Genomic DNA, 27,613 nt, shown 5'->3' on the forward strand with positions numbered 1-27,613 from the left:
AAGGGAGCGCTGAGCAGAGCCTGTATGCATCTCAGGCTCTGCTCAGCGCTCCCTTTCATGAGCTGCGAGGAGCGCATGTGCGGCGCTTGCAGGCTTCTCTTTCCTCAGGGAAAAGCCCCCAAGAGCCGCACACACACTCCGCGCAGCTCTTTAAAGGGAGTGCGGCTCTTGCGGGCTTTTCCAGGAGGTGGGGGAAGGAACAGAGGGCAGCCCCTGTCCCTCCCCCCACCTCCCGGAAAAGCCAGGGATAGCCGCGCGAAGCCTCCTCAGGGCAATGGGATGAAGGCTCCCCGTGCCCTGAAGAGGCTTCGCACGGCGAAGCTAGAACAGCAGGAGGGAGTGCTGAGCAGCGATCCCTCTCGCTGTCCTAGCTTCTGGCTTAGCCGCACAGCCTGCATTCACTCCATAAGACGCACACACATTTCCCCTTACTTTTTAGGAGGGAAAAAGTGCATCTTATATAGCGAAAAATACGGTATTTTTTTAAACCAAGAAGGGAGACAATGGCTATGTACACACAATACATTTAAAGCACATTACTTTATGTGAGGAATCCTGGAAACTGTACTTAATGGATTGTTTAATTTTAATTGTAAAGTGTGCTGGGAATATAATAATTGCAGCTTGGGAGTACAGTTCCCAGGATTCTTTCTGAAAGCAATGTGCTTTGATTGTATAGTGCAGTGTTTCCCAACCTTGGGTCTCCAGCTGTTTTTGGACTACAACTCCCATCATCCCTTGCTAGCAAGACCAATGGTCAGGGATGATGGGAATTGTAGTCCAACAGCAGCTGGAGACCCAAGGTTGGGAAACACTGGTATAGTGTATAAATACCAACAACCTGATATTTCAACAGGATCAGTTCTCAGTCTGAATTGTCATTCTTAGGACTAGCCAATTGGATAGTTATCCTTCTCCTTAGCTGTACACTACTATTCTCCTACAGCAGCGCATAGCTACATCTTACAGTCTTCTTTTTAAAAACCACATAGGAGGAGCATGGGCGTCTCTCTGCAGTACATCTCCTGTCTTTATTTCAACAATTTTTCCACATTTCATCTATGTGAGCAAGATAACAAACAAAGTAGATAGTAGGCAACTGCAGACTTGAAACAATACTATGAATAAAATCTGGTGGCAGCGTGCATTGGTCTCCACCCTCATCGTTCTACCCAGACACTGAGGTCCAGCACTACTACTATTATTATTATTATTATTATTATTATTATTAATCTAGAAAGCTGCATCCCACCATCACGCCCAAATATTTGCTGTTTCAGACTAGCTTGCAAAACTACCTTCCAAGAAAAAAAAAGAAAGAAATTTCTTCTGAATCAGATGTGTATACTACTTTAAATGCCCCTATGGAGAGAGAGTAGAACCATCCAGAAGAATGAAACACAATATTATTTGCTAATCACTTCTAACACACACACACACACACACACACACAAAATATATTTCACAACTGCTGTTTCTTACCTCACAAACTATACATTTGCAACAAAATTTGTCCAAGACAGATATTTGCTTCCCAAATGGCCAATTCAGAGTGACGGTCCATGATCAGCAACCAATTCTGACATTTGTTCATGTGAAAGCTGTTTTCCAGATCTAAACACATGTCACGACCACTCCCTTTGGCAACTAACTAACTCTGTAATCACTTTGGAGGCTTCCATTGCAGCACACAAATATTTTCAAGTATTATATCCCAGCGACTTGAAGAAGAGTGTGTGTGCATGTGTGTATCATGCTTTCAATGGACACAAAAGTTGCAGCAAACAGCCTGGCTACTGATGGTAAACAAAAAAAATTTTTCTCGCTGCCTTTCATCCATACTATAATTGCAGTTAAATTATGAACAATCAGCGTAAGAACTGTATACAATTGTCCATAAGAATACTTAGAAGCAGCCTTAGAAGCAGATAGTAATGTTACCCTTACGGAATTGGTTTGTGTGTGTGTTTTAAGAATCAGGGTGGGGGAATTATAAAAGTTACTTTTTCGTATTGACACATATTAACTGAAACAGCATCATTAAATGCATTCTCCAGATGCTGAGACAAATATATACCGTATTTTTCTGTGTATAAGATTTTGGGGGACTCAAAATTAAGAAAATGCACTATGCACTATCTGCATATAAGACGACCCCTTATTTTAAACTTCAAAAATTTAGGGGAAAATAGTCTTATACACGGAAAAATACAGTAATTTCTTGCAGCATTTTGGGGGCTAAATGTTAAGCAGTCCCAGATTCTGTACATAGTTATAACAATATTTTAAATTAGAAATTAAGGCATTGATAAGATTAAAATACTATGCATATCAATTTTATATACTCATTCTTAAAGTGATCAGACTAGTAAAATAAAGGATACTAAGATTAACTACTATGCATGTAATATTTCAAGACAGAATGAGATTAGGAAGTCTTATGTCTGTCGGCTTTGGTCTGCATAAACAAGCCTAACAAATGTGTTTTATAAAACATAGTGAGATTGGCCAATACACACACACACACACACTTTAACAAGTAAAGTACTATAATAATAAACAAGTCTTTACTTTTTAATGAAAGCAGCCAATATTGCCAAATTGGCTTTGACCAATTTGATAATATTGATAATATTTGATAAGTTGCTAAAAACAGACAACTTATCCCAAATAAAAAACACTGTCATTCAAACTGTTCTCCAGACTGTGTTTCAGGATAAAATGACATCAAATAAAATTTTCAATACTTTTTTTTTTTTTAGTTATGCACCCTTTGGCTGTGTCTGTAGCCTGTAACCTAAGGTTTAGTAGTGTTTTGCAGAAGCTGTCAGTCAGAAAGTAAGAATGCTCAGGAGCAGCACTCCGGACTGCAACATTTTGTTGCAGCTCCTTGTTATATATGTATGTCTTCTTTGTTTTATATAAAACTCCAGAGATACAAACCAACCAGTAAAAGCAGGTTCAACATAAGGTTGTCCAAGAGCTTAATCCTTTTATTTATTTATGGGCAGCCATAAAAATCAAACAACAACAAACTTGTACAGCTGTCCTCCATTTAGACCTTGAAACTCCTGGAACAGGAGGAAGTAAAATTGAGATGTAGTCCCAATGCTCCTGGCTTGTAGGAAGAAGTGCCTCATTGACCAGCATTAAATTGTGCTCTTATATATTACATCTCACCACATCACTACACAGCTGTGTATTAGTTCCTGATGAATCATCCATGAAAATTGAACCGTACACCCCTCAAGATCTTAAGGGAGAGGTGGACTAGCTTCAGACAGCAAAGTTCCATCCTCAGTGGGCTTATCATTGTAGAAAAATAGGCTAGGCTATGGTCTAAAGATTGGTTATATAAGGAAAATAATATGCTAAATGTGTGATGTGTCTGTAAACTTTGTTTCTGCCCTCTGTAAATCCTGCACTTGAAGCAATATGCTTATAGTCATACAAGCCACACAGGAGGAGACACAAAATAAGTGAAAACGAGAACCACAAAGTTGGGAAGGGCCAGAAGGGAATATCCCATCCAGTCCCACACCTTGAACCACTCAGTTTGCCTCTCCATCATCACAGATCCACCACATACCCAGAATGAAATAAAGGGCTCCTGCAAGCCAATTACTGCTTAATACTGCATGCCTTCAAGTCATTGATTTTTCATCCGTCACTGGTATTTAGGACAAAAAAAAGAAATTATACTACCATGAATGAAATATCACCTGATTTCTCCATTGGAAGAAACATGCTAGAAACAAAGCATGACTGGAAATGTTACTTGAGGAATGTTAACTGACCTATTTTCCTCCCCTCAACTATTTCAGTTTGGCATCATAGGCTAAGAATGCTGTATGCAGTTTTAGTTGAGTGTAAATAAGACACAAAGGAGCTCCAGAAGCTCCGGGCAAGCATCCAGTATGTATTTTCTTATCTCTGCTGAGGGCATAAGTCTCAACAAGAAAAGTGATGTTTGGGCTAATGACACCATAATGTTCAGTTCAGGATACAGTTCAATCTGTGAGCCTCAAATGATCCTTCATATTCTGCCTTTCTGGAACATATACATTCTGCAAAGGATGTGAAAAATGCCTAGAATTTGAGTGCTCAGTAAATCGTTCACTCTACCCATACACACAGATCCAAAAAACAGGTGTGTGTGTCCCCACCACCACCACAACACATGGAGGGTCTTCCTATACTTCCAATATGCTGGGTGAATGCTAAGAGGTGTCTTTTCTTTTTTATGCAAACTAAGGTTTTTTAGTATCTGAAGAAGTGTGCATGCACACGAAAGCTCATACCAAGAACTGACTTAGTTGGTCTTTAAGGTGCTACTGGAAGGAATTTGTTTTGGTATCTGAAGAAGTGTGCATGCACACGAAAGCTCATACCAAGAACTGACTTAGTTGGTCTTTAAGGTGCTACTGGAAGGAATTTGTTTTGGTATCTGAAGAAGTGTGCATGCACACGAAAGCTCATACCAAGAACTGACTTAGTTGGTCTTTAAGGTGCTACTGGAAGGAATTTGTTTTGTTTTGACTAAGGTTTTTTGGTTCCGTTTCTTTCAATATTCCATTGAACTAAGTAATCCTGTTTCTTGCCATTAGGAATGAGTGAGTCTTTCAGTTTCAGTTCTCCCAATTTCTTATTTTTCCATTCTAAAATTCAGTTCTCCACACTTCTGTAGCAATTTGCCATTAAAAAAAAAATCCTTAAAATTTGTCAGCATTTCAGGGCTAACTTCTAATAAGCGCATGTTTCTATGCAATTCTGACTAATGAACACATTTCCACAAGCCATTCCCTCTAAGATAATGATTTTTGTATGTTATTTAAATGAATACATTCATTTTTATGCACATTCCTCATATTCATATATATATATGTACACACACACACACAGAGAGAGAGAGAGAGAGAGAGAGACAGAGAGAGAGAGAGACAGGCAGACATTGGTTAGAAAACTGCATCACAAAATTTGGGTATGTATTTCAAAGTATAACTGAGTTTTGGCTCTCAAATTGTTTCAGAAAGTGTGAATTAGTTAAGTTCATCCTGAAATGAGTACTGAATTTAATTCTGCCCCCACCCCATCACTACTTGCCATAGAACTGTAGAGTTGGAAGGGACCATGAGGGTCATCTAGTCCAATACCCTGCAATGCAGGAATCTTTTGTCCAATGTGTTGATGGTGTATTATAATTGTTTATAGGCTTTATTAATACATTGTGAACTATAACTGCTGTGGCCTGACTCTCAATGGTATTCTAATTTAATAATCCATTGCACTGCCACAGATTGATATAGATTTAATAAACAATTGATGAATTGATAAACAGCAATAAGGCCATGGGCTACACTGCTAAAACAAACTAAAAGCTTCAGGAAAGCAATGGTCTAAAATGCTTCCATTATTTATAAATTTATAAATGCAGGAGCATCCTATTAAGGCTGGGCAATATATCAATATATAATCCAAATCCAGTTTGAAGCCCATATCATGATACTGGGTTTATAATTTGTGTTTTCTGTTATGAAGTCTATATGTTCCTGACCCATGGAGAATTTATTTTAAAAATAGTATAACTTTTAAAATGTTAATGTTTCCTAAATTGCTTTTAGGTTTGTTTATCATGTCACAAAGAATCAGCATATTGCAGAAGTACACTTTCAGTAAGAGAAGAAGTAGGCCAGTGCATGCTCCCTCAGAATTAGGTCAAAATTTAAACAAGTCATTCACAAGCGATTCAGGTTTTAACATTTTCCCTGGTCTCCTCAGTATTCTATATTTTACTTGTAAAATTAGAATTTATTGTATAACTCCCAAATAAATCTGCATTTAGAAATTTAACAGGCTATTAGCAAGTTAAACTGAAAGCTAAATAAATACTGCACACTGAGATAAAATTATTGAACAACTTAGCAAATAGTAAATACTATCATCCTTCATAAGCAGTACCAATCTTATTAAACCATTAAAATATACATATCTCTGCAGTCCTTTCTGCAGGCAGGCAGGGATTTGGAGAATGCAGAAATATTAATTTTCCACACTTTCCAGAAGAAAAAAACACTAACCAGATAGCAATATAAAGTGCAGTTACTCTCATCTGCAAGGTGGGCTATTTCCTTTGCAGATATTTAACATAGTATGCATTTCTATTAAAACCACTTGCAACCAGAGCACACTGTAGATTGAAGGTATTGGATTGGTCAGATAAAATACTTGTACTATATATGTATGAGAAATTGTGGTCTAACCAGGAGTGAGCCTGGTCAGCATAAGAAACCTGTGCTCAGAGATCTAAGAGATCGCCTTACCCCACATGTGCCCACTCAACCACTTTGATCCAGCAGAACTGGCACTCCTACAGCTCCCGCACAATACCCATTCTGCATTTTAAGAGCCCAGTTGTTTAGCGTAGTAGCACCTACACTTTGGAACTCCCTGCCTATTGATATCAAGCAGACACCTTCACTGTTCTCTTTTTGGCACCTGCAAAGAACATTTTTGTTTAGACAAGCCTACCCAGATGCTTAGAAAGTTGAGGTAATTTTAATTTGCTTTAATATTGCTTTTATTGTTTTACCTTTTTCAAAATTGCTTTGAGATTTGTTTTTTTACAAGAAATGAATAAGTGAATGAATGAATCTTCATTGTGCATCGTATTAAGGACCAAGAAACTACAGAGCAGCACCTGAGGACAGCAAAAAGAGAGAATGGAAACTGTAGCTTCCAGTGGGTTGGAAAGGGTAATCACTATGTGAGGACAACTTGCAATATGTCTGCGCGAATACTAGGAAGCAACAGGAGTTAGGGAAACTTCAATAGATGTATTTATTTGTAAACAGCAGATAAACAACTCAACATGGAAGTTAGAACTTGCTATTTGGGTAAAACTAAAGTTTCAACTAGTCCCCACTAAACTTTGGATGGAATCACACCCAGGGAGAGGTGGGGAGTTTCTATCACAGGCACATATCGTAAAGAGACATGACAGACACACAAACACACACTATACAAAGTTTCTAATAGTCCTCAAACTATTTGATAGAATTACTTTAGCAAAACCGCTCTACTTCCCAGGGGGCGGAGTTGCAGGCTGGCCACGAGCTCTCCCCGTGTACATCAGGGGGGCGTGGCGATGCCTTCCGCGTCATTGGGATTCCCGGCCTCGTCACACCCCACAGCCAACCAATCGGGTGACTGGGGGTGTGGCTTACCTGATTTAAACCCCGTGCAGCCAGGGCTCTGTCTCCTTTCTCCTCCTGCATTGGATCTCACACCCTCCCGCTCTATTTTCATGCGTTCACCATCTTGGCCTTGCTATGGACTACGGTTGGTCCCCTGCTGAGGGGGCCAGGTAGGAATTTTCCCACTTTACAAACTGGCACCAGTCATGTGGTTTTCACCTGCCTTGTAGCAATCGTCACAACTTTTAAGGTTTGGCGGTTAGGCATTGGTAAATCTGTTTTATGGGAGGGGAGGTTGTGGCCTTCAGCTGTCCCTCCTCTTTAAGGGTATTCCGATAAAGGGATCCTGGGGTGTGGATCCTGTCCAAAGCCAGGGTATGGGCTAGGGCCATGCCACGACCTCATTGGGGACCCTGGGGAAGCTCGCAGTTGATGTACATCAACAGGGCTCCCCCTACTGGTGGTTGACCCTTGCTGACACCTGCATGACGGGCAGGAGTCAGATATAGTCTGTTCGTTTCCGATGCCTAAGCCAGGGGTGGCCAACTCCAGAGGGACCGAGATTTACTTACTGGCAGTGATCTACTCCCCTTTTTTGTGTTCAGGTCAAAGTTGTTGAGCTTTTTAAGGGGTGGGAACTCCCCCGTTTTATGCCCATTTTGGGGGGGTTACATTGGGGGGGTACTTTTAAGGGGGAGGGGGTTAATTACCAAAAAGACAGTGCTGTGGGAGCATTTTGCCTCACAGCAAAAACTCTGTCTTCCGTTACAGAGATCAGGAGAAAATCCAGGCAGGGGAGAGGGGGCCAGGCCAGGTGCTCTTAGGCAAAAGCAAAGGAAAATGAGTCTGCGATCAACAGCGATTGACTGCAACCTCCTGGGGATCGACCAGTTGATCCCCATTGACCTGTTGGACATCCCTGGCCTAAGCCAATACCACTCACATCTGTAACCAATAAAGTTGTGGCCTTATTTATCCCATTAACCCAAAATTTTGGTGTCCATGTGTTTCATTATCTAAGAAAGGGGGTGGGGCTCAGGACCTTGCCATGAAATTCCAATTTGAGAGCCAATTTGTCAATTCAGGAGATAATGGATCTTACTCAGAACTGCAAGCATGGCTCTGTCAAATGCTAATAAATATCTGAAAATACTAATCACCACCTCTGTTTCATATTATACATCCAATTCAGCTGAATTCATTCCTAATAGCCACATGTGGAAATGGGCTTCTGCTTACTTGTTGAAGCTGGAAGTGAAGGTGTAAATCAAGATGCCTATACACATGCAGCTGATGGTTGCCCATGCATGCTGCATTACTTTCAATCACATGTGCATTGAGATGTACATCTGAATGTGCATTCCCATCGTTGTGCAACTAGTCATGCATAATCACATGTGACTAGAACTGTACCTGGGCATTAATATTTTATCAATGTTAAGCTCACTTGAGCGTTATAGCCATTATAACACATGACAAGAATCTTCATATAAGCATGACAGATCAGTTGACTACTGTATTAGCTTCAGGGGGAAGGGCAGTCATTTTAAAGTAAAAGCACACTAAGATCTGGAAGATAATAGTATCTTCCTTAAAACCATCAGTAAAGCTTCTTCCACAAATATTTGGACATAGCTAAAATAACATTTCTACATGGTTTCACTGAGGCATATGCCAGTTTCTAGTTTCAACTTCTTTAAAAGGTTTTTAAAGGCCAATAATTTTCAATGTTCTAATATGACTCCATAAATTATAGAGGAAATCACCATGTAATCAAATAAAAGTCAAGGATAGATAACTATATAGGTTTTCAACTTCCTATGGCTCTGTGCTGGAGATGTACATTTGAAATCAAGCTGATTTCAGATGTATCTGGTGAAACTCAGGGATACTGGCAATACTGGGGAAATGTAGTAAACAGAATAAAACAAATTACTGGGATAAAGTACCAACAGATCTTCTGTTCTTAGGTAAGCTTGATAGTGTGCACTCAGTTTAATGTTGCTAAACAGTATTATAGCACATTTGCCGGCAGCTCAAAACTGGAGGGAGAGGGAAATCGGAATGGAAAAGTAGTAAAAAGCTGGTGCTGGCTTTTGATACAGGAGTTTGCTATCTGCCTGCTGAATTGGGAGTGCCAGTGGCAGAAGAAAAGACAGAGGTCCCTGCTTGGTGATTACCTTACTAGGTATTGAATTGGATTCCCTTCACCAGTACTACCACCTGTCTTCCTGCTGGCAAAGCTTAGGCTTGGGGCCATTTCTGTGGGAAGGATACATCAGTTAATGCTTCAGAACCTGCAGAAATCAGCGGCCACCTTAACTCTGCCTGTCAAGCTATAGCTCTTGGTCAAGCCCTCTTGCATAGATTTTGTGATGCAATGGAGGACCTCAGTTAACCTCACAAGAGAATCCAGGTTTCCATGGACATGAAGCTAGACTTGTCTGTCTGATAAAATAAAATAAAAAGGTACAAGCACAATAGTATTTCCTTTTGGAGACAAGATTTGTTGCTGGAAAAGGAACTTCGTTGCAGTTGGGTTACCTGGCTTTGAGGTTATTTTCCAGGACAAATTGTGTTCTGCTATATTGTCCTAGAACTGGGTTGATAAAGGTTCAAGTAGGTTCAAGTTGGGACCTTTGTGCTCTGTTGTCTCCTTTTCAGTTTGATCTATCTTGCTCACTATGTTTTAGAACTCAGCATGGCACTGCCAATGTGTTGTCACAGAACCAGATGACACATTTTCAGGAGTGTACCCTAATGGCCTGGAAGGAACTGGAGTTTATGCCAGTAGAGCTATGAAATCTTGGAAGACTAAGGCAGACAGTGTCATAAAGTTGCCACTGGAACAAACTATTGCAGAACAGATATGGAGTTCAGTGTTTTTCAGATCCTAAAAGGGTTCTTGCAGGAGTGACCAGTTCCAGTGGAACAGCTAATGGGAGTTCTGTGTGGCTCTCACACCATGAAAGGTAAGTTGGGCACCTTAGGGTTTGGTGCCAAGGTGCAAGGCACAGACATGGGCGTAGCCAAAGGGGGCCGGGGGGGGCAACTGCCCCCATAAATAAATAAAAATACTTAACTAAGATTCTCCCTCCCCCTACAAAAGCCTGCCCCTCCCCCAACAAAAATCTTGGCTATGCCCATGGGTGCAGGCATGCTTTTTAACTCTAAGCAGGTGTTGCATCCTTCGCAGTTATCCAACTTGGGTGATAAAAATTGTGCTTGATTAATGGCAAGGCACTTATTTACAGGCCTGTATTGACTCGGGTATCATGGGGCGACAGCGGCCAGGGGTACTCACTGAGTCTAATAGCTTGCTTTAGTTTCCATTATACCTATGTGCATCCATGTTTCTATCACCTTCTCACTTGATGCTTTTAATACCGGTAAGTAGGCTGTTACCATTTTATTGCATTGGTTTTCATGTTGCTATAATGAGTATTCTTCAAGAATTTGTAATTTTAACTTGTCTCCCATTATTCTTGTATATTTCCTAGTACTTGGAACTGCAGTGGCCTCAGGGCAAGCTGATAATAGCAGGAAGAATGAGGTCCTTAGGCATGTTAGAGAAAACATGAACTAAAAATTGCTGCTGCCTGACACAAGATTTCAACATGCCAGATAGAAAATAGCTTATACTAAACCGATGGGAAAAGGAACCTTTTGCTTTCCACTTCTAAGCAAGTTTTACATGGAGAGATCATGGAGGAGATTTCACCCACCCTAAACACAGCTTATATTGTTCTGCTTTTCCTTGCTTCACACACGGAGAACCACTGATCTAAGCAACAGCAGCAAAAGTAGGGAACAACAATATTATTTAGTTAATATCAGAAAATCTTGATAGTTCATCAGACGCAATAAAGACACCTGCATATAATATATATAGTATGTTTGCTATGTCTATGTTCTTCAAAATCCCTTTAAAGCCTTTCTTTTATCATGCACACACACACACACACACACGTGTAGCTGTGTTAGTCCATAAGAGTAAACTTCATAATCCACAGATGGGCAATATCTTTATTGTAACCAGTCAAAATGCCACAAACTCCTTTTTTATGTCACAGTTTGCCTAAGAAAGAGTTCTTGGGAATTCAAAAACTTGTACATAATACTTTTGTGACATCTTGGTTTGTGCCAATAAAGGTACTGCCCAATGGAGGGTTCTCTCCCTGCAATTTGTGTGCTATGCTAATGCTAATTCTGTTTTGGAAAGGTTAATTTCATTTGACCTTTGGCTGTGAAAAAACAAGAGGCTGGAAGCCTAATAGTTTAATAGAGATATGCTTATTTTTATGGTAAAAAATCAAGTTGACCCCCAGTTGTTTCTTCCTCATCCTTTATCCATCCCTGAACAGCATTTAAAGAATAATCTTACAATCTTAACAAATTCCCTATAGAGGAAATGCTATGTTACCATGGAATCAGTCAATTAACTTTGACACATGCTTACCAAGATTGATCAATCATTTCTGATGTCTGCCTGCTAAGTTATTGTTTTTCAGGAATGGAGAGGAAATCTCACATGAGATTAACACCCAAATTGCCTAAACTGATACTGCCCTGGTGTCAATACCAGCAGCATTTGCTAATGCCAATCACTCATTACACAATGAGTTAAGCTTGCTGCATATCCTCTTAGTACACGTCATATAAGATAGGAATCAAGAAAGAACAAGAGTCTTATTTTACTGAATTCTTTTACAGATCATACAAGAAACACAAACCTTTACAAATTAAATTAATATATTTTTAACATCATTGAAAATTAACACATTAACACTTCAAAACAATGTAAGTTAGGGCTCTTTTATATAAATTATACGATTAAGCCTTTTAAACACACACAAACAAAGGATGTTTTAGAAAGAAAACTGAATGCAATGCTAATATATTAAAAGCAAAAGCCTTAATTTATAACAACTTATATCAAGCCATATGATCCAATCTGGGAAATACCTGAAGTACAAAAATTAAACCATGTTTCAAATTTGGCTTTTTCTCTGTCATATTTTAAATTAACCAACCCCGGCAATGGGAGCTGAGTTTAGGGCAGGGGTAAGCAAACTTTTTCAGCAGAGGGCCAGTCCACTGTCCCTCAGACCTTGTGGGAGCTGGACTATATTTGGAGGCGGAGGGAAATGATGCAAGAGCACCACGAGCCCTGGTGGCTGCTTACCTGTGTCTTGCAAGCGGCCGGGGCTGGTGAAGGTGGGATGATGAGCAGTGCACAAAAGGGCTCCAGAGAGGGGCTGCTTAAAATGGCGGCTGCTTGAGCGCTGCTGCAGCTGGCCCCAACAAAACCCTGCCCCCTTCCTCCTCTAGGCAGGGCAGGGAGAAGCCAGGAGGGAGGGAGGAGGCGCCGCCGCCACCATGTGAGGGAGGGAGAGGGGAAGAAAGCATGCGATGGCGATCCACATGGCAATTCCCGGACCGTCCGCGGGACGGATCCAGAATGCAATTGGGCCTGATCTGGCCCACAGGCCTTAGTTTGCCTACCCATGGTTTAGAGTGTAAGAACTGTGCCTTATATAGTTTATAATATATCTGATAATATATCTGTTTGGGATTCTTGTGTGCTACTGGGCCTACTTCAAAGTATAAGAAATGGTTTATACAGCCCTCAATGGATCAGGACCCAAATATACAGTATGTAAGAGTGCCTTCTCCATTACCAGCCAACTAAGTTTAAGACTGGCAAGGGAGAGCTCTACCCACAGTCCCAGTAGCGGACCTACATTTTTGGGAGCCTGAAGCTTGAACCGCCATGTAGGCCCCTTCACAACCAGCAACTAGGTCTATTATCTTCTTCACTGGGGTTGTTCCATGACAGATCAACACACTTTTACAAAGTACTGAGCTACTGACTCACAAACCTGGAATTGTTGAAATATATACATTTTAAAAAATCAATCTGAGTCATGTGATTTAAACTGGGTCTAACAGACACAACATTTTAAAGCAATGCGGACTAAAGTCGCTTCTGGGGTCCGTCTGGGATTAGGGGCCCTGAAGCTTAAGATTTATTAGTTTCATAATGGATTCCCACCGCCCGCTCCCCTACACAGTCCCAATCAGATTTTGAGGAGACAATTTGCATTGAAGGGCCTACTCTGTGGTGGAACTCTAACTCTGGAATTGTCACTCTCACTCTGCAGACATCAACTGAAACATTTTTATTTTTGTAGAATAACCATGGAGTATTTAATCCTCAGTAACTACATTTGAAACAGTGCTTTAAGGTGTTGTAAATATCTATTTTTAAGATTATGGTTTTACTGTTTATGCAGTTATGCTTATATGTTTGTTGTACATTGCCCTGAGCCCCTTTAGAGGAAAGTCAATTGATAAATATTTTAAATAAATTGAACTTCAAGTCTTGTGAGATACTTTATCAGGTATGTGGTTTGTTCTGCTATGCTTCAGATACAGAAACAGATGTATCTTATATCAAAAAAATACTTCAATACTACAGTAAAGGTGCATTATAACCCTTCTTTTTCAGATTAACTTTACAGCATTTACAGAATCCCAAACCTATTTTTCATTTATAGAACAATAATGACATCAATAACACGTTCAAAGTCATTCAACACAGAGATAAAACAAAAACTTGCAAGTTTATTTTTATACTTTACCAGAAGTCCTCAAGTTTTCCTCATTAAAACACTCTTCTGCTAATGGAGATACCTTGAACATTCAGCTAAATATTCCCAACGCTAACTTGGAAAAAGCATTACAATATTCTACAAGCAAGCTTTAGGTAATGTTCTCTCTGTCAGTTTCACTTTCCTCATGCAAATATTGTGTGTGTGACAAAGAATAAATCCTTTAATACTAAACAACCAAGAAAATCCCCCTATTATAGTATCATTACTGGAGGTACTGATTTTTGTAGACATTAGCTAAGGGAGACATTATCATCTGGAAATTTTACTTGTCTTAAATTATCAGAGACTTAGACTAAGGTATAAAATAGAATGCAGTTGACACTCAGATAAAATTAACTAAGGAATCACATTCTAATCCCTAAATGCAGACTTTCTGAGTGGAACTACATAGTAAGAAAAACTTGTTTTGTGGATTGTTACAAGACAAACAAGAACTTGGTCATCAAAATATGAACTTGCTTAAGTAACCACTTTCACTCTTACAAATACTCCATTAAAGTTGATGCCCCCCCATTTTCTGCAGAATGTTTCTTTCTCAAGCAAGCAAGTAGCTCACCACGTACATCAATAAAAATGAGCATGAGCAAAAAACTGTACTCCTGTAAAATATGGATTCTAGCCAGCTCTCTTATCAGATGAGCTGTTTTAATGTCTGGTTTTCCCAGCTGCCCAGAAATTGTGTGTGTAAATACACACATATTGCCTTATTTTAACACCTAGCTGTTAAAATTATCTTAAATTATAAATCTCAATTAAGTGCACAAAGGTAAATATTGATTCCCACTTTTACACACTGCAGAAAAAGAAAGCATGCAGAAGCAAATGAACCTGCACAATGTAACTGCTCAGATCAGTAACTGCTCAGATCAGTAGCAGAAGTGGGATGAAATCCTTGCATTACTAACCTTTACTCCATAACTCTAGCCACAAAACTGCACAGGTTCCTCTTTTTAAGCATGTTTCATATAAATGAACAAGCTACTACAACTTATATCCACAGCACACAGTCCTTAGTTTGCACCACACATCCAAACCACTATTTTCAATCCTCTTTTGCTGTCTATGACTCACTCATTCAGCTTTAACAGACGAGGTTTCTTAAATTACTGGGGATTACTATAACCTTCAGAGAAAGCTGGCTAGTTTGATAATGAGTGAAACGCATTTAAACAGGGTTAGGTGTAGATTAATATATTACACCTTTGTGAGAGAACTTGGATGAACAGTATTGGGGGAGAGGAACATTAAATGGAATAAACACCTTTGCTTTGAAGGAAAGACCTTAAGAATTACCGTAACTTTTTCTCTCTTTTTTCAGGGAGATAGAATTATCGCTCTCATGATCATATCAAAGGGAAAGTCCCTATCAGATTCCTCCTTGTCTTCTCATTAAAAGCAAGCACAGGATGCTCTAGGGATTCTTGGAAGACGGCTTTAGTTTTTGTACTTCTGCAAAGACACTTTGGGTATAAAACATAACAGCAAGAAAAGGAAAAAGGGGGTGAGGGGAAAGAGTATGACCAGAAGATGGTGAAACTTACTTGAACCTGCCTTGGCAGTGCTGGCACTGGTCTCCTACCCAGCCTTGGTCACAGATGCAGGTAGAATTCAGACATCGGCCCGAGAAGCAGGAGGTCCTCTCGCAAGGCTTGGACTGGGAGACTTGGGCATACAGCACCAGGTACAGTAATCCATAGAAAAGCAGCCAATTGTGCATATCCAGAAGGGTAGCGAAGCAGCAGGAGGAGCAAGAAAAAGGTCTCCAGGCACCAGAGATCACAGGAGGGCCTCCTATCCTGCGCAGGACTTTACCCAAAGGATCCAGCATCTTTGCCACAGAGCACATCCGCAAGAGCCGGGACCCGGTGCGCGGGGGGGGGGGAGGCGGGCCGGGAAGCGAGATTAACCCAGTTCCTTGTGCAGGTCTGACGAGGAGGAAAACAAGCCCCGCCGCTCCAGGAACATCACCCAGGTCAGGGAGAGAGCGAGTTGAACGCGGAGATGAGGAGGAGCAAAGACTGCGTGCCCCCTCCTCAAAAAAGCAGCACAAAACAAGAGACCGATGGGGAAAATGTGTCCTGAAGAGAACTGGTTAATTCGGTCTATAGTGCGAAGTAAGGGAGACCGCCAAGCCCTGCTTCCCCCTCCGTCTGTCCACAGGCTCCTCACAACACCTCCCGTTTATCCCTCAGGTGAAACGACGCCACCAGCAGCAGCAGCAGCAGCAGCCTTCCCGCCTCTTCTTCCTCGTCGTCCTCAGGGCTCATTGCCTCCGTCTTCCATGGACTCCTTCCTGACCTTGTCGCTTCCCCTCACGACATGCCCCCCCGTTCAACCCACCCAGGGTAACGCTGCTGCTGCTCCTCCACCGCCGGCCGCCCCCCAATATATATATCTCCCTCTCTCCGCACCCCCCCTTCTCAGTCTCCTTTGTAGCTCGCCCTCTTTAAGCAGCAACAGCCGGGCAAGGACGGCCGTGGAAGGGATGCTTCTTCCTCCCACAGGCGGGCGGGCGGCTGAGAGAAGCGCCCTCAGGATCCCCTCAGAGCCTCCCGCCCCAAGTGGGCCCCGAGTTCCTCGCCCGCCCGTCCGTCCCCGCCGAGATGGGGCGAGGGGCGCGCGCTTGCTTAGTTAAAAGCCCTCTCCTCCTGTCCCAGCTGACAGTTTGGAAGCAGCCATTTTTAAAAGGCTAATTGGTAATCTGCTTTTTTCCGAGGCGGGCGGCTCGCTGGGGCTGAATCCCTCCTCTTCCTTCCCCCCCCCTCCCGTTCCGCCGGGTCTGTGCAGAGCCGTCCCTCTCTCTCTGGACTGCCAGGCCCCTCCTCAGCCAGCGCGGGAGAAAGCAGGAATTCCCCGCGGCTCCGTCCCCGCCGCCTCAGGCCACTCGTTGCTGAAGCAACTGCGCCGAAAAAGGGTTTGGGGGGCTCCGAGCCCCGCTCCCAGCTGGAAGTGAAGGGAAAGAGGCGGCGCAGAGGCTTCTGCTGGCGGCAGGTTCCCTCCCTCTTCCCCCCCCCCGCCCTCTCCGAAAGTTCCTGTCCCAGCCGCCCCAGAAGGAAGCCTCGGGAAGGGCAGGAGCGTCACCCCGCCGCCTTTTTGGAGGCAGCAGAAAGGATTGCAACGCCGTGTGTATCTGTTTCCCCTCCTGCTGCTGCTGCTGCTGCTGCTGCTGCTTCAGCCTCCCCTACAGCTTTGCAGGGGAGTCGTGCCGAGAAACTACCACACAAAGAAGAGCTGAGCATGTGCAGCAGCGAAGCGCCCTTAAAGGCGCAGCGCATTGCTCCATTGCATCACTTTGGAGCGTGACACGAGAGAGAGGGAGAGAGAAACCGCTACTTGGTCGGGAGGGGGGCGGGAGCCGCCGCTTTTCCACATGGAAGATCGGAAGAGCGTGTCATCTTTTCCAACAAGGGAGAAAACAAGTTCCTGAACTTCTCATACGCAGGCACACAAAGGGGGTGGGGGTGGGGAGAGGCAAGGCTGGGAGCTTTCTCAGAAATATTTTGCCAGCGCAGTGACTCAGGGTAATAAAATTAAAACAAAAACAGGATGAGAAACAGCAGCACCAGAATGATTATTATTATTATTATTAGTCTGGTTGACTTGAGTGTACTTTGCATTTACTCCCCCCCCCCCCGGTACTGCTCCCAATGGGAGCCTTCAACAGCTGCATTCAATGGGTGGAGTTTGCACACGTCATTGCTATATCTTCATGTCAGGGTAGGCTTCAACTTTTGAATGTCTACCTGCTGTGAAGATGCTACGTGAAGGCACAGTAGCCGCTCCACAAAAGGACAGTTCTAGGATCTCTTGCAATTCTTTTTCTGAAGAAAACCACCAGAGTACTTTCAAGAGCTACACACACTTTTAAAACTACACTCTCAGAAGTTACAAACATTTACTCTAAACAAAGGATGTAAGCATTTATATATACAGGTCAAGCATTTTGATATTTGTTGACTCAGCACTTTTTAAATACTGTTCTAAAATGTGTTATTTTCTACTGACTTCTTTTGACATTTCAACAATCTGCATATCAGCAGGCAGATTTTGCACGGATTTCCTGGTCAAATGTAATCCATATTAAATCTTTTGTATGCTTACCTGAGAATGGGACCTGAATCAGATAATGAATTCATTATAGGTGATTTTAAATTGCTAAAGAGTAACAAGTTTATAAGTTAATACTGGCTTGCGTTTCCCTGGGCTGTGATCATCTTTCATGAAATAACTGACAACTGTCCTCTTGGATTAAAAAAAAACCAAGAATGCACGTTCTTAGCGCTGTACACATGCTAGGGTGCCTGCCCACCCTACGCTGAGTAAGGAGAAGACCTTTTACAAGTGTGCTCAGAAAATGCAGAGGTAGCATGTAAATGAATGGAGACTGCAAACTCTGCTTCTCTTTCCAAGAGTGAACTGTCTTGATGTGAGAAGGGCAAATATCAATTTTAAGAGTGGTATTTCTGGTCAGGAGTAATCAGCCACTTGCACCAGAGTAGCCTGCATTCAGATTGTTGGTTTGAGGGGGGAAATGGTTCAGATGGATGGGAGGGAGTATGTGTCTTTCTCATGCTATCAATCAGGAATCGTTGTTAAATGGCTGCAGAATGCCAATTCAAAATGGGGCCACCAACAAACAAGAAGTTTCGGCAAACTGGGGAAACCCCAAGGTATGCAGAAGTATGTTACCTCAAAAATTACCTCAGAAAGAGGCAAGCCCCTGCCCATCAAACCCAGTTAGACTTACCTCTGAGTGGACTTGCGTAGGACTGGAAATGTTAATCTGTGGTAGCCATGGTGAAAATGAAGCAGAACTGTATTCTAGATTGAGAACACTTGCGTCTGGCTCCACCAGCAACTTCTGGCCTTCAGCAGAATTCTCTCTGAGAGAATGCAGCCCTCAAAAGAAAGAAAATTGTCCTGTATGCTATGCACCCTTACCTGGGGGTAGATCTCATTGATCTCAGATTTACTTTTGAGTTGACATGCATAAGACTGCACTGCAAGATTGCAATCCTAAACACATTTACTAGAGTCAACCCAAGTTAATGCATGCAGACTTACTTCTTGGTTAACTAGTTCAAGATTGAGCTTTAAACCTTGGGTCTAATAGATTGACAGTGCAATCCTAAACACCAGTGAGACTTAACTTCCACATAATTGTGCCTCAGGCTGCAGTGGAATCTCCACTTACATGGGAGTAAGTTCCATTAACTCAGTGGGACTTCTCAGAAGATATGCTTTGGCTTGCACTGTAAATATTCCATTTTCATACAGTATACCTAAAAATGTCTCAGCACATAGCCATGGAGATTCAGTCGACCTAGTAATAATTTTACACCTTTGAAAAATACTGTTCTCATTTGACTTATGCTTTGGGGGCTGAGGAAAATTATTCAGTCCTGTACTGCTGTGCAGTTTGTTAATTGTTCTAAATAAAACTTGATTGAGTCCACTGAATAACTATCTGCTGTTAAAAAGTGATGTGAAACCAGTGACTGTTAATTTAAGATTATATATTGAACTACAAATGAGCTCGACAAATGAGCTTTTCATTTCATACCACATTAAGCAATCTGTGCTCACGCCTACAAGCATAGAGGCAAGTTTCAAACCACTTCTTAAAAATCTATTTTATGGAGAGGGTTAAAATCCATCTTTTTGTGGCTTTTTCTTCTTTTTTCTAGTTAGAAAAAGGCAGCCAAACTTTTTAAACTACCAATCAAAGTAAAGGTAATTTGGAAAGATAAGTCCTCTATCAGTGGAGAGCTCTATTTAACATTGCAAAGGGCCAGTGCTGCAATGCTGTAGCAATCAATGTGTCTGTGCATCAGGTTCTTTGATGAAGGACCAAATTATAGGACGGGGAGGGGGAGCCAGTGAAATGAGAAAAACAGAGGATTCAGAAGTGCTAAATAAGTGGGTGAGGACAAAGGATCACACCCTCTTACTTTTCAGAATCCTTATATACATATAATAATCAAGCAAATGTATCCAACCCTTTTAATAACTTCAGGGTCAATAAAGTTTTATTATTACATTTGTATCGCACCTTTCTTCCAAAGAGCTCAAGATGGCATACATGGTTCTTTGTTTATTCAGTCCAACAGTAACAGCTATCATAATAATTTTTAATAATTTTTACATTAATGTAGCAATGCAAAACTATGTATAGAACCAAAAAATAGTAATGAAAGAACAAAAATATCTAAGCAAGGAAAAGTGAAGGAAGAAAATGGTATTTTAAATCTATTCTGAAACAGATTATATGCCATCCTGTACATTTTTGCTTCAGTATTGAATGAAAAGGCTCTCAATAAATACACTGTTTTGCTGTTTCCCTTCTCTAATTCTCATATTAGGGTGCAATCCACCCAATTGATGCAACTTTATGGACCAGTGGAGCAACCATGGCATTCACAGCTGCTCACAAGTAGAAGATGGGGGGCCAGTAAGATGCTGCAGCAGCCTGAAGCCAATGTAGTTTTCAGACATGGATCTTGTCGGTGCACAACAGCAGTGAAACCAGCTTGGGATCCAGTGGCTCTCAACTGGCTCGGCCCAAGCCCCCCACAATGCCCTGCTTTGAGGCTTTCTGCTGGCTGCCTCTGAGGAGGATCCTGATAGTGACCTGGCTGCCTGTACATTTAACTCCTGGCAGGAAGCTAGCTTAGTCAGGACAGCTGAGCATCTCCACTCCACTCTTACCCAAACTTTAAGACACCAGTCATTTATGGAGAGCAGCATTACCTTTTTCCAGTTCTGAGTGATAGTCAGTTGGGCTGCTATTAAGAAATAAGTTACCATTTCCACATCTTCAGCTAGCACTGAGCCCAGGTCATTACTTAGATATTTTTTGTTTTTTAATTTCCATCACAACAGATACCCAAAGCTGTTTAAGTTAGGGAAGTCCAAAAATACTATATAAATTTGCTCTGGCACAACAACCATTTTGTGTTATGTCATGCACATATCGCAGCCAATTTTTAAAAATTCAAAATGTGCCTCCTCAATCAAAAAAATTGGTGGCAACTAACCCAAGCAATCAGCCAGCTAAATTTCTGCTCTAGTACACAATACAGTGGTACCTCAGGTTAAGTATTTAATTCGTTCCGGAGGTCTGTTCTTAACCTGAAACTGTTCTTAACCTGAAGCACCACTTTAGCTAATGGGGCCTCCCGCTGCTGCTGCGCTGCTGCTGCACGATTTCTGTTCTCATCCTGAAGCAAAGTTCTTAACCTGAGGTACTATTTCTGGGTTAGCGGAGTCTGTAACCTGAAGCGTATGTAACCTGAGGTACCACTGTACTTCTTTACAGGTATCTCTAGGAATTGTAGCTCTGTGAGGAGACTAGGGGTGTCCTAACAACTCTCAGAATACTTATAGTTTCTGATATTCTTTGCAGGAAGCCACATAATTTTTGATAGTGCTTTAAATGTATAACTTAGATGTGGCCTTAGTCTGTGGGAATTTCACCCTAGCATCAAACTGGAGAAGAGGATTTGTAGTGACACCTATTTAGAGAGAGATCAAGTGCAGTAGAAGCATAAGCAGTAGGAGAACAAGAACATAAATCCTTCTAAATTTTTATTTTATCTTCCATATATTTTTCTTTCAGATCTCCTGTTTTTATATGAGCAAATGTACCAGTTTAAGTAGGTTTTTAATCATGATAAGGAGTTTCAATGAAAGCCGAATGAACTTCTATATAAACAGAGGATTTGTTGTTGTACAATCATGGAATGCTAATGCAAATGAAGGAACAGTAACTTCTGCTATTTATTCAATTTGCATCTTTGCATATATATTGTATAACCATCATGCAATAAATGAAAACAGCTGTTATTGTAATTATATTGAAATAACTAGTCTATTTTATTGAAATTCTAATTATCCTTATTAAATTTCATTTTTCATGCATATTGTTATGAGTTGGGGTGTTAAACTGTATGTCACACCCTTCTAATCCCTGGACCCAGCAAGTGTTAAAATCTAATCAAGGTTTCTAATTTTTGAAATAGCCCTACTAGCCTCCTGGTGAGGTTGAAGGAAAACAAAGAAAGGGGGCTCTGTGGGAGATGGCAAATAGGTGGGGCCCCTCCCTCAACTCACAGTGAGAAAGACAAAAGCCAGAGTTTAGAGTTGAAAGGAGCAAGGGATCTGACCTAGGAAGGAAAGCAGCACACTAAAGAGAGAGCAGTGTTTGATTTCTGCTTAACTCCAGTGCTGCAACTATGTGGGAAGTAGGTCGGCAGTTCGAATCCCCGCGACGGGGTGAGCTCCCATTGCTCGGTCCCTGCTCCTGCCGACCTAGCAGTTTGAAAGCACATCAAAGTGCAAGTAGATAAATAGGTACCGCTCCAATGGGAAGGTAAATGGCGTTTCCGTGTGCTGCTCTGGTTCGCCAGAAACTGCTTAGTCATGCTGGCCACATGACCTGGGAGCTGTACGCCGGCTCCTTTGGCCAATAAAGCGAGATGAGTGCTGCAACCCCAGAGTCGGTCATGACTGGACCTAATGGTCAGGGGTCCTCTTACCTTTACCTTAAGGCTCTTTTGGGGGCGCCGTGAACCCCTCCGTCATAGGCCCAGGTTGTATGTGTAAATAAACCATATGTGTAAACAAACCATTTATCATAAAGACACCACAGTCTCCGCTGTGCCTCATTCCCACAAGGAAACATGAACTCTGAGTAAAGTGCCTGGAAACCCTGGAATCTCACATCACATGAAGATTGGGGTGGTGTGCAACAATATGTGCACAGCAAGACTGAAATCCATGCAGTGCACACTGATGAATGCAAATGAAGCAACATGAAACTTTTTACTATTCTGTGTCACATAAAATCATTAGGGATGTCGGATTCCTAGGTTGTGTGGGATTTGTAAATGCCAATGTGGTTTAAGTATGCTAATTTAATGATGAACTTTACTGTCAGCTGAAGTTGTATGCCATGTCTGAATGAAGGCAAATCTGTCAGTCTGTTATCTTCACTTGTCGAACTCTTAAGTGATCCCCCTTCTCCTTGAATGTGGTATTTCACATCCTGAATGCTTTCTTTCTCAAGATATCAACACAACAACCATTTGCCTTTCTCAAAATGACTTACATCGCTAATAGAATTCTCTACAGAAGCCAAACTAAGCATGAATGGCTTTATTCAGAGAGAAATGTTTTTAGGGATCCAGGACTGAGGAGAGAGACTTTTTCAAATTAGATAACATTGATATGTATTTTGGGGGGGGGGTATTAGAAAACAAAATTATAAAAACCCTTTAATGGCTGTGCTTCCAGTATAAGACGATATAGCTGCAGATCAGCTTTCAGAAGCACAAAGGTATAAAATATTCACTCAAGAAGAGCACATGCATTCCTTATTTGAAGATGAAAAAAGGCACGGATAGACCCAATTTAGGCTGCAAACATATAGACAAATAGGCTGCTATACCAACCCTTATTACCTGGGTGTAAGCACAACAGAATTCAACAGGACTTCAATATGGTTAGGATTGTGTTGTGACTTGGGAGTAAAACACATTGAACTCAATGGAACCTCACTTTTGAGTAGATGTGACTAGGATTAAGCTGTTGCACAGCAATCCTAACTCCCCCCTGGGGGGTATTAATAGCTGGGGGTGGCAGTTTAGGTTTCTCCCCCAAATCCTCCATCAGTGGGCAGGATCACTGCTACTGGGGTAGGGCATCCTGTTGCTTTGGGAGGCAGGCTAGGTAAAGTTGTCCAGGTCTTCCCTCGTCTTGCTCAGAAGGTTGTAGAGCAACAGTTCTCAATAGTTTCGGTGGACCACTTAATGATCTTTCTGCCTGTTGTAGCAATTGTAGTGCACGGTGCTGGGTGCTGGGTGCTTGGTGCTTTTTAATTGTATTTTTATTGCTTCTTATATTTCTTATGTTTTACTTTATTGTATTGCAAATTGCAGTTCACTGAATTTCAGATTTTAATACAATATAGAACTAACAGAAGCAATAAAAATACAATTAAAAACCAATATGAATATTTAATGTGGGGATGCTGCAGACCCCCCAAATGAAGCTTGCAGACTGGTGGTCCATGGATCACTTTTTGGGAATGCCTGTTGTGGTGTAAGCCGCTGCACAGCAGCTGGAAGCAGCCAAATAATTAGGCTGCTAGCAGTAAAGAATGGACTGTCACCAAAGTTATCCAGAAAAATGAATATAAGATTTCCATGCAATCCATGTCATGGGTGGGCTTTGTTGCTTGTGGGTCTGAAAAACAGCAACATGAAATTCAACTCTTGCTACTGTTGTTATTATATTCTTATTATGTGGTGTAAGCAGGAAAGCAAAGGTAATAAAATGGGTCTGAAGTAAGATTGGCAGTACTGTGTCTAGCCACCTGGAAAGGTAGGTTAAAATCGAGAAATATCCTGTCTCAGCAGAGAAATGCCATGACATTAATTTTACCACATATTCACAGAAAACTCTGACAAGCTTGAAGGTTTGCCTCAGAAACTGGAATGTTTCCAAGTGCAGGGTTTTGACTTGAGAGGAAAAGGGACATTTATAAAGTTCCCTCATCAATTTCCCCACACAAAATTGCAATGTGTTTGCTTTCACATGGAACTCTAAAGTATTGTGTTCTATTTATGTATATATTTCAACCCTCATCACAAGGGATCCCCAAGGCAAATCAAAACAATATTTTAAAAACCAATAAAATGCAAGTGAAACATATCAACAACACCTCCATCTATCATATCCCTTCCCAAAGATTCAAAAAGCCTGTAAAAAAAAAAAAGTGGAGGAAAAGGGGTCTGACTTCAGCTGGCTGACACTGGAAAACAGACCGGAGGCGCCAGCTGGGGAGAATGCCATTGTAGAGAAGGTCCTCTGATGGGTTCCAAATCAGTTGATCTCAGCTGTTGTTGGAGAAGGGCTTCCCAAATGACCTCCAAATCCAGGTAGGGCAATATGAGGAGAAGTGCTCTTTCAGAGTTCTATGCTATTGAGGGCTTTATATGTCAAAACTAACACCTCAGTTTGGACCTGGCAGCCACCGCAGATCTTTCAACACTGGTGTTATATGGTCCCATGCAGACATGCCAGTTAGCACTTTGGCTGCTGCTTTTTGCACCAGCTGCAGTCCCCAGATCAATGGCTTCAAGTTACAAGAAAGGAGATTCCAATTAAACATCAGGAAGAACTTTCTGACAGTTCAACAGTGGAACAGAGTCCCTTGGAAGGTGGTGAGCCCGGTCTTGGCTGCGGAGGGCTGGGTATAAAAAAAATGTTATTATTATTATTATTATTATTATTATTATTATTATTTCTTGGATGTTTTTAAGCAGAGGTTGGATGGCCATCTGTAATGAATATTATTCTTTCTTTTCTGCCAAACGGGCTGTAGGTATGTATTAGTTCAACTTTGAAAACGTCGATTCTAATATGCCAGCATAAGGATGCACAACATGTAAAGTTGTAATGTTTAAAATGGATGGGTGGTATTTACCTGAGTATTTATAGCTAGCTGATTGCATTAATCAGATTTGTATCATGCTCTTCTTCCCTGCATTGCAGAATGGCATATATAGGGCTTGGGTAATCCTCACAACAGCCATGTGAGGTAGATTAAGCTAAGAGATTGACTGGCCCAAGATCACCCAGTAACTTTATTGCTGAACAGGGATTCAGAGACAGATCTTCATGATCACCGAATATCAACTATGAGTTTAGAGACAGGTTGTCTACCTGTAGTCATTTTCCTAGCAAAAAGATGTAAATGTGGTAATCTTCTGCCTATCGCTATTATGTGTGTTCTTGCATGTATTTGTGAGCTTTAGGAACTCTTATCTACCAAGCTAAAGATGGGTATTTAAAATACATTAACACTTGATTGAGCATTGGATGGGAGCCAAACAAATCCTGGATTTGAAAGAATGTGCTGTCTCAGCTTCTTGAAGAGCATAATGGATAGGCAACCTCTCCAAGCACTCATTAAGAGGGCTTCTGGTAAGTGATGTCTAGGAAAATTAGATGAGAAATAAATCACTAAATATGAGGCATATATTTGATAACATGGAATACTCTACTTTGTAGATCCCAGAGTTGAAGTGAAATGTATACATACCTCAAGGGTGTTGGGATGTTAGCTGCAGTAATTAGAGTGTCAATTTAGAATTGCATGTGTATATCCCTGAGTGATATGTATATTATTGGGGGGATGTTCTAAAGCTACTAAGTGAAAATGGTTATGGAATAAATACACAGTAATGACTCTGGTGGGTCTTGGGCAGATTGAATAACTTTATGGCATTTTACAAAGTTAATGAGTATTATCATTTTTGGATTAATTTTATCACATATATAATTTTTCTTCCTATCAGATTTCCAGTAAATCCTAAATGGAATCTGCCAAAGATAAACAAAAATCCACATGGAAGGGACCCCGAAGGGTTATCTAGTCCACCCCCTGCAATGCAGGAATTTCAACTAAAACATCAATTACAGATGGCCATCCAACCTCTGCTTAAAAACATCTAAGAAAGAAGAGTCCACCACCTTCCAAGGGACTCAGTTCCACTGTTGAACAGTTCTTACTGTCAGAAAGTTCTTCCCAATGTTTAGTTGGAATCTCCTTTCTTGTAGCTATTATTTTTACACAGTGACTGCAAGTGAAATTCATTGCAAAGTTTCTGGAGAGCATACAAAAGAAAAATACCCAGTTGATCATTGTTTTCTAACATCAAACCCAAGTCTGGCTGAAATTGGCTACATTTGGCCATGGTGATAAATTATGGATTACCATAGGGGAGCCTCAGACAGTATAGTATTCTATCTGAAGGACTGTCTCGTTCAAATTTAACATAAAAATAAAGACCCATAAGAAGGAAAATTATCCATCAATAGCACCTGGCCAGCCAACTAAACAAACACTTAAGCCACTTGGTCATAGTATGCTGAAATGTATTGTATTTCTATTAAGATTATTATAATTATTTCAAAATGTGCATTTGTATATATAAGTCAGCATGCATATATCAAAGACATGTCCTTGTTTGACCTTCTTTTTGGTTGTGACTGTTTTCCTCTTTGTGGACAATGCCTAGGATGTTTTGAACACAGAACATAAGAATCATCACACCAGATAGATGAGTATTAATATATCTCCAAATATGTGAAATGTAAAAAATCTGTACACTTTCAAAACGTTGCAACAACTTAAAAATGCATTAGAAGTTCTTGTTCAGTATGACCAGATTGCTTCTGTGCATAGATTGCTTAAAGGCATGTGGTACAAATCATTTTGTTCTGTGTCTCTGATTCAGTCAATTCATTGTGCAATTGTCTGGTGCCAACAAATACTGGCAAAGTCTATGTGATCAGACATTTCATAAGAATATTGGTAGAACTATTCTAATTTAGCTAATTTCTTGACTGGCAATATCCCCTCTGCTGTTTTATTCCTGGTCTACTTTCTGAATAGAATCTCAGCATTGTGCCAAACAAGTGCAAGAGGCCTTTCTTTTCTTTAAAGGTAAATTTGCTTCCTTTGAAGAATAATTCATTTGAAAGGAAAACAAGTGGGGGGGGGAGGTATTTTAAAGCCTTCATGCAGTATCCAATTCAGACTGAAATAAAAGACTCACTTTTCCAGTAATCGTCCTTTTTGTTTGTTTGATAAAGCCAGCAGGCTTCTTGCAGACTCGCCTACTAATACTAATAATACTAATACTAATACCAATACCAATACCATATCATAAGGTT

The 27,613-nt window shown here is 41.1% G+C and overlaps 1 protein-coding gene across 3 annotated transcripts in view; it reads right to left on the reverse strand.

The window, feature by feature from the left end:
* ATRNL1 (attractin like 1) overlaps positions 1-17,195 on the reverse strand; it is a 514,893-nt gene extending 497,698 nt beyond the window's left edge. Inside the window, exon 1 of one of the 3 annotated variants that reach the window (XM_081863641.1) lies at positions 15,412-17,195. In XM_081863641.1, the coding sequence (XP_081719767.1) occupies positions 15,412-15,716 (305 nt within the window). In that variant the 5' untranslated portion in view covers positions 15,717-17,195. The remainder of the gene's footprint in view (positions 1-15,411) is intronic. The other 2 variants (XM_081863642.1, XM_081863643.1) reach the window with 2 other exon arrangements.
* Positions 17,196-27,613: the final 10,418 nt, after the last annotated feature.

This window comes from Podarcis erhardii (assembly GCF_964252035.2).
Source record: "Podarcis erhardii genome assembly, chromosome: 5".
NCBI classification, from domain to species: Eukaryota; Metazoa; Chordata; class Lepidosauria; order Squamata; family Lacertidae; genus Podarcis; species Podarcis erhardii.